The 8,350-nt window shown below is 40.8% G+C and overlaps 1 protein-coding gene across 1 annotated transcript; it reads right to left on the reverse strand.

Annotated features, from left to right (window-relative positions):
- Positions 1-2,480: 2,480 nt before the first annotated feature.
- LOC104956408 (cleavage and polyadenylation specificity factor subunit 6-like) lies at positions 2,481-7,084 on the reverse strand. The gene is made up of 7 exons (XM_010783894.1): positions 6,417-7,084; positions 6,158-6,241; positions 6,011-6,040; positions 5,837-5,896; positions 5,467-5,610; positions 5,187-5,315; positions 2,481-4,569 (listed from the first exon to the last, which is right to left on the reverse strand). The coding sequence occupies exons 1-7, from the start codon at positions 6,423-6,425 to the stop codon at positions 4,447-4,449; spliced, it is 579 nt and encodes a 192-aa protein (XP_010782196.1). The 5' UTR covers positions 6,426-7,084; the 3' UTR covers positions 2,481-4,446.
- Positions 7,085-8,350: the final 1,266 nt, after the last annotated feature.

The following is an 8,350-nucleotide window of genomic DNA, read 5'->3' on the forward strand; positions in this document are numbered from 1 at the left end:
CTGTTTATTGTTTTGGCCAAGGTTATTGAGAGAGTTGGACTGAAATTGATTAGATTTTTTAAATCAACTGTTGGTAAATCAACAAAGTCTGTTATGGCCTCTGAAGCAACAGAGAGATGTTTTCTAATAGTCAGGGTTTCCAATGTTCTGAATGTACTTGAAAGTATTGTGTTTTACTTAAAAAACAAAGTGTTATAGTTTACAGAAGGTCTACCTACCTATAGGCTACCTGAATCTCTGAAATGTACTATATTCCTAAATATGCTATTGCTACACTTTATGGCAAAAATGGCACTTTTCTGTTGGTCTTGGTTAAGAACCTCCTTGAAAAAAATAAACAATGTTTTGTTGCTTAAGCTTATGTATTCAGTCATTATTCAATGGTATACTAAAATCCATGTGAAAAAAATTGCTTCTCACTGTTCTCAGGTCAAATATTTATATGCGATTAAAAATGCGATTAATTGCGATTAATTAATTACAAAGCCTGTAATTAATTAGATTAATTTTTTTAATCGAGTCCCGGCCCTAAAATAAACACTTGCATACAAACATTTATAAAATTGATTTGTGCTGTATTTAATATTGCATAGCACCATATACTGTGTATACATATGTATTTTAAATATATATTTCATTAGGTAAAGTTCTGTGTAAAGTAACACCAGGACCACTGGTTGAATTGAAATGTAATCATTCGTTTTATCTCATCTGTTCATCAAGTGGACGTTTGTTTTAAATGTGCAGATCGGTCCTGAGACACGGCGACAGAGTGGGACAGACGGACTGACAACCTGAAAACATGAATGGGGCAGAATAACTGTCCTGAGAGGACGTAATGCTCAATTCAGAGGTAAATGATGTACTTTTACTACATTTATTTTACACCTTTAGTTACTTTCCAGATGTGGATGAATGATGTGAAATATAACCAAGTGTTAAATCAGACTTTAGTTCCACCCGGAGTAAATTCACAAGCTACCCTGCAGTATACAAAGTCATTCAAACTAGCTGCACCTTTACCAGCTTTGAGAACACTTTCATGATCAATCATTATAAAACATATCATATATATTATTCCGAAATGGACCAATCTGCACAATCAATACTTTTACTTTTGACACTATAACTATATTTTGATGCTAACACTTTTCTACTTTTTGAATGCAGGACTTTTACTTGTAACAAAGTCTCTCCCAGCTCTGTCTAAACATTATTCTGTTGCCGTCTTTCTTTCTTACCCCAGTTGTAGGTGATCAATGTTTTTTTGCTCATGCATGTGTTTATAGGAGCTGCCTGAATGAAGCCAGTCAGAGCGAGCACTCTGTTCACTTCCACTCAGTATTCAGTTCACAGTACACTCAATCTATGCAGCCTATCCACTGCCAGCGATTTTGCCTCAAACAGCTCGGCCCTTTTGCACTGTTTAACAATATTGAACAACCTGAAAGTGAATGACAGTCCTCATAGGGAACCAGAAATAACTGGTTCTACATCAAGTGGTTGAAACCACAGGAAGTGCTGCTGTTAGTTTGGGAACACTATGACATGGGACATGAATGTTGTATCCAAGTAGAATTTGGCTCCATGTACAAACTGTAGTGGATCATTTTTTAATGTTGTACGTTTCTGTGTTGTCTGAATGTACTAGCTGTGGAAATGTAAGGATCCATTCTAAAAAGTGATGTGTTGTTTTTAGTTTTCAAAGAGTTAAAGCCAATGCCAGGAAAAATAAAACTATGCACCCGGCTTAAACTCAAATTTTTTCCCCACATCCATTCTTATCCTCCCATCCATCCTCAATATCTAATACTCTTCATCTCATTAAATGTCTAACGATCACTGTGGCATGGTCCTTACTACTGAGGTGGCACAACCACTTGTTCTGTCGAGTGTTAAAAGAGTTAAACACACGTTCGAACCTAGACTACCTACCGCACCTGAACCAGCTACCTGTAGCAGGCAAATCACTGTGTAATGGGATGATGTCAAAGCTGTTATCTGATGAAGTCTGGGGTGGCTGTGGCTCAGTGGATAGAGTGCTGGACTTCGAATCAGGGGGTAGCAAGTTCGAGTCCCACTGCAGTCAGCATGTCGTTGTGTCCCTGGGACACTTCACCTAAGTTGCTCCTGTGGGGATAGTCTACAGTACTGAATGTATGTAAGTCGCTTTGGATAAAAGTGTCTAACAAGTGACATGTAATGTAATGAAGTCCCGGAAATGTGTAAAGTGAAGAGTTGTAGCACTGATGGTGACAGCTTGTGGAATCCAAACAGAAAATGCTGCCTTCCGAATATAGGATTGAGCAGCAGAGCAGGACAGTGTCTCTCAATTCACCCATCCTCTTTTATACAGTTATTTCCCAATGGGTCTATTATCAGTGTCATATCAAGTCATAATCTTCCAGCTCTCTGTCTAACTTTCTCCTGTACAATCATTTTAATTGTGATTTTGAAATTAAACACTCCAGAATCTCATATGCATGCGTAGTTTCATTGACACAGAGTTGCACATCCATATACAGTGTGTATATTTTATTTGTTGTTATAAAATGAGAGGTATGAATCCAAATGTTCAATGGTATCCATAGGGGGATGGAACTGGAGAGACCAAAGAACCAACCATACAATACCCAAGCATCAAATACATGTACACTTTGTTAGTATCATTGAATACATTTACAAAAAAACAAAAACATGTTCAACCGCAGTTCATTTTGAGGTTGCCATACATGAAACAAAAAAAAGGATTTAGAACACAAAGATAAAAATAAAAAAACAGACCTTAGTTGGCTGTTCAGTTGAAGTAGTGGCTAAAGAGAGCTAGCTGCCTCCCCACCATATGCAGGACACAACATGAATCTAAGGTCATACCCGTTAACTCACCTTCAGAGACAAAACGAAAGACTACAATCCTGTTAAGAAAGGCATTATTGATGCTATTTACAGTTGAATAAACACCCACAGTGTATTTTTGGTGAACATTTTAGATATATAGGAATGTTGCAGCCTCCATCTGGATATCAGGAGGGACGGGAACGTCCAGCTACTGTTTAGTGGTCTTATATGAAAGAGTAACAAAGCACCAGAGCGCAAAGCATATTGATGTGGTGGCACTTGGTCTGTAAAAATCAATGCGTGTATTCTTAAATCTTCATGGCAGACTCAGCAGCTGACAAACATTACGCTGCACTGTCTAACTTAATGCAGCTCCACCTTGGTTTGATGATAAAGTCTAGGACACGTGCTCTGGATGGAGTGATATGCTTTTTTGCTGTAATAGTCAGGAGGTATGAGGCCACGCTAAAAGGCAGTCAGGGTGGTTCTTCTGGTACATTCTAACATTTTAGTTCAGTACTTACACCAAACCCATTACCAATTTTTCTTTACACAATCATAGCATTGACTAATACAAACACAACTGTTGACATATGAAGAGGCATAGAATCTAAATATGAGGTAGATTTTGGTTTATCAATTTAAAAACGGTACTTCCAGTTAAGTCAGTATCTGAGTGAACTTCTGAAATCAGACCCGCCCAAGCATAACCCAACTGGTAGTGCTTGACTAGAGACCCCGACCTGCCTCCAGACAGTGGATGCTCCTGACATACAAAGGACCTTAATGTGGGTTGCAGATGATCTGCCACCAAGAAAGAGTCTTAAATGACACTGAAACGTAAGCCAACCTGAGATGGTGATTCACTGTTGAAGAAGTAATGTTACCCCAAAGTGTGTTCAGAATGTGACACTTACATAAGTTTGATATATTAAAACACCTTTACAGTCAGTGTCTTATCCTCTCATAGACTGCCAAAATCACAGACTGAAAACATTCCAAATTCATAGTAAAATAAAAAAGAATATTTTTCTTAGTCTTTAGTCTGAACACACCTTGCCAGTGAAGCATTTCTCATATCAGGCAGTCTAGGAGGAGTTACTGTTGAGGGGTTGGCAGCCAATGGTTGGCAGCCAATGGTTGGCTCTGTGGACTGCTTGCTTTTCTTTTGTTGATTCTGACTCTTTCGACTTCCTCTCAAGTATTTTGCTTGATTGGTGGCTTCCTCTCAAATTAACAACAGAAAAAAGGATTAATAAATAAAATGTAGATAAAAACACAAGCATGTGCTAAGACATATTTTCAACTTGAACCCTGCTGTTTAGATTTACTCATCAAATTATCAAAATACACTTCTATTCCCTATGCTTACTCGTCAAGAAACAAAATCCTTTCTTTGTCTCATCAACTCTGGAAATTAAATCCCCAAACAATGGACTCCGACTGCAAAAGAGTCAGTAGGTCTTATTCCAAAAATGATTGCTCATTTAGCCTAAAAACACTTGTTCCTCAGGGAGATGGGATTAAATATGGATCAAGGAGACAAAGAATATAATCTACTCTCCATTGTTTCCACCTGTAAGAACAAAGTTCTCCAGGTGAAGCACCCTAAAGGAAGCTTGTGGAGTTTTTGTCTCCTTCAATCGTGAACTGGAAGGCGTCATCAGCAGAACGTAGGATGTTGGTGGAGGAGGGGGCCACAGGAGCCATAGGAGAGGACGCAGCTTCCGACTGGAGGGTGGAAATGAAATGTGTCATAATATTTGTCTTTTATTGAAAATGTGAGATTATACATAGACATGCAATGAGGTGAAGAGGTGTCAACCGCTAGGCCACCAGACGCTGCTCTTTGTTACAAAGACTGAAGAAGCTTCTTCCTGCCCTGAAGACAGCTTTTTTGGAAGGTCCCTCCAGAAGATAAATCTAAAACATGGGTGATGCTGTTATCACAGCAGCAGCACATGCTCTGCAGGTGTCAAACATGTTTTTATTTTTTGCAACTATTCTGCCCAGTGGTTCAGTCCTTCTCTTCACTTTATTCTATAGTGCACAATATGTTTTCCCATGTAATGAGCATCACATATGCACATGGGGAGTTTGAGAATGACAGCACTAAATGAATTTGAATTGAATTGAAAATTGAAGGCATTTTGTGTCAAAATGGGATCCACAGTAGTATTGAAATACTTGTTGCCAGTTGTAGAAAAAAATGTAAAAACCCATCATGAAGGGTTCTATATAAGTGATGGGGAACAACAACAAATCTTATCTGAAACTTAAATTAGAGGTTAGCAGTGGAAGGAGCACTTTGTGTGTGTGCGCGTGCGTGCGTGTGTGTGTGTGTGTACCTGTGATGGGGCAGTCAGCAGGGGGTCGGCGGGGGAGGCTGCCATGCTGCTGGTCTTCGCCTCCTCCCGAGCATGCTCACTGGCGGCTGCAGGTGGAGCACTGTACATGGCTGGAGCTGAAGCATAGCCCTGCACACAGGTGGAGAGAACCGACATTTGTCATTTCAATTTGCAGGAGATTTGTTTACTTTTGACAACATTGTGAACTCTTTTCCAATTTGTGTAATTCGGCTATAGCATTAGTAAATGTGTTTGAATGATGTCAAACAAGAACTGGTACCATTTGGGCTGCAGGTCCAGGGGGGTACTGGCCTGGAGGTGAACCGTTCCATTGTGGAGGCTGGGCAAGGGGAAACATAGCTGGACCAGCAGGAGGATAGGAAGGGTTCTGGGGGGGGTAGCCTGGGTACCCCGGGTTGAATCCCTGCAGACCAAAGAAAAGGAGCTAGATTAGAAAGCAGTGAGGGAGGGGGCAGGATCACAGAGAATCTAGAGAGTTTATAATAACAGAGAACTAGCTAAAACAAGAATCAGCATTGAATAAAGTGACTGTGCATAGAGCTGTGTGGGTGTAGTGTTGTCAGAGCACTTGGCTGGGCTAATCACATTCATGGAAACTTAGGTAAGCACGCTTGTAGTGTGATACTAACAGGAGAGGGGGGGGGGCCGTTCCACTGCCCTGGTCCGGGGGGAGGATGGACTGCAGGACCCTAATACACAAGAAACAAGCACACTTGCCTTTAATGAGCATTGCACAATCACTACACCAGAGAAGTTCATAATGATCATGTAAATGGATGAAGTGTGTGGTGATGTGTCAGTACCGTGCTGGGGTCCGGCCCGTGGTAGTACACCTGTGAACACACAAACACAACACCACACATCACGCTGTGCAACTGTGCAATACACAGCCAACTATATGAAGACATGTTTTTGAAGAAAGAGCAGCCATCAGCTCTTTAGAGTCTCACCACGCCTGGCTGTCCTGGAGTGTTGTATGGGGGAGCAGGTCCAACAGGACCACAGGGGGGGGGGTGAATTACATGTGGGGAGTTCTGGAGAGAGAGACAAAAGATGAGGCAATCCACTGTTTTGGGCTGTGACTAATAATTATTTCCATAACTGATCATTTGTAAATTTTTCTCAGATTAAATAACAGTCAGTCTTGTCAAATGTCATATTGCAGGAACAGATTTAAAAAAAGAGTCAAACTTTCTCCAGATGCAGTACCTGCAGCATTGTAGCGTGGGGGGCTTTCTTCTTAAAAATATTTTTCCGACAGCAGCAGCAGATCCCAGCCGGGATGCCCAGCAGCAAGAGCAGAGCCAGTAGGGGGTTTCCCTCTGTGTCATTATGGTGATCTGTGGGGGACACAAGAGGGGGGGGGGGGTGTCAGCCTCACTGCGTGTCTGTGTGTGTGTGTGTGATTGGGATTGTACCTAGCGCAGGTGTAGGACGTGTTACAGGGGTATCTTAGTCAATGCACCCATAACTGTGTTACCTGAAGCCAAGACGAGAACAAATCTTAAAAATGGGTTCTGCCCTGTTCACTTAGATACAAAGCATACGTGGTGGCGCTGGTCATTGTTTACCTCAGTCTGATGAAGAGCTCCAAACTCAAGCTTGTGCTGAAGTCAAATAAAACGTATGGTCATAAAACGCTGTGTGCTTGATCCTGCAGCGTTGGAGCGCTTGTTGAGGTTGGTGTGTTATCAACGCAGTGTTGCAGTGGCCTAAAAATCATCAGCAACAACTGTTATAAATATTAGATGAACCATATGGGAACCGTGCAAGTCACTACAGTTAAATTAGTTAAAATGAACAGATTTGTTCCCCCTGTAATGCTATTTTGCTTACAATATGAAATGGATGAACAGCAATGAACTAGAAAATGCATTTCCTGCAGAAAATGCGTGCGAGTGCTGTAAACTGTGAACATTTGTGGCTGAATTTAGCTGAAAATGCAGAAAAAGCTGAATATGTTATTAGCTGAATGGTAGCTGCTTTTTTTTGTTTTAGCCAAGTAAGTGTGTTGCTGAACTTAGCAGAGAAATGCAGAAAAGTGAAATGGTTTGAATCAAATTGTTACAGCTCAAATGCATTGCAATGAATTCCATGTTAAAAAAAGCTTTTAAAAAGCTGAATATTTTAAAAAGTACAACTTATTTTGAAAGAGTTGAAAGTTTCCCATCATGTGCTGAAAAGGCTGAATAGTTTGATATTTGAATGGTTCCTGCAGCTGAAATTCGGCTGAAGGAGTTACATAAATATATTAAATGTAAGTAGTAGTGAATGAATGTTTATAATAATCTGTGTTTGTGTAAACCCAGAAATCAATGGTTACAATGGAGACAACTTATGACGATTTACCAACTGCAGCACTGAGTCCCATTAAGAATGCATTGAGGATTATATCTGACAATTTGGCCACCTTGTGAAGTTTGGATACTACTTGGACTCTAAAGCAGAGACTGACAAAAATAAAGTTTCAACGTGTTTAATAAACAAAGGTAGTCCAAGGCAGGTACGGACTACAGGGAGCTGGCTGGCCGTAGTAAGTCCAAAAACGAAGCTGCGGGAAAACGTTCCCGACAAAAACTCAAAAAGAACTCCTAAACAAACTGCGAAGTGAAACAACAACAGACTCCAGGCTGCAGAAAGGCACTCCGGACCGCGGAACAGCATGTAATTCTCTGGCAGAGAAGTGAGGTGAGGGCCAGGCTCTTAAAGAGCAGGTTGATCATGTGAGTGAGGACAGGTGTGCCTCATCTGCAGCCAGGAGTAAACCAGCCACGCCCCCCTGTCACACACCAGCCCTGCAGAGACGGAAAGACAGAGTAGTGAGCAGTAAAAGGAGCAAACAACAAGTAAAACACAACAACAAAAAACTCCAAGCAAAACATAACACACCTGTTCTAAAACTATGGCTCCTATAAAAAAATTACCAGACCGTGAGCATCAGGGAACCCCAATGAACTGATATCTGTTTGTTTTTTTGATTTTGTGTGTAAAATGTGGAGATGGGAGCAGTTTGTCTAAAGTGTACTTCTCTCTGTTCTGAAGAGAATTTCCGAAAAAATGTAACATGGGAATCAAGTGGGAGCTAGGTGGACTTTGTGTCTCTTCATGCCCTCAAGAGGCATTTTGTTTAATATTTTTTCTTA

The sequence above is a fragment of the Notothenia coriiceps genome, unplaced genomic scaffold, assembly GCF_000735185.1.
Source record: "Notothenia coriiceps isolate Sejong01 unplaced genomic scaffold, NC01 NC01_scaffold00025979, whole genome shotgun sequence".
NCBI lineage: Eukaryota > Metazoa > Chordata > Actinopteri > Perciformes > Nototheniidae > Notothenia > Notothenia coriiceps.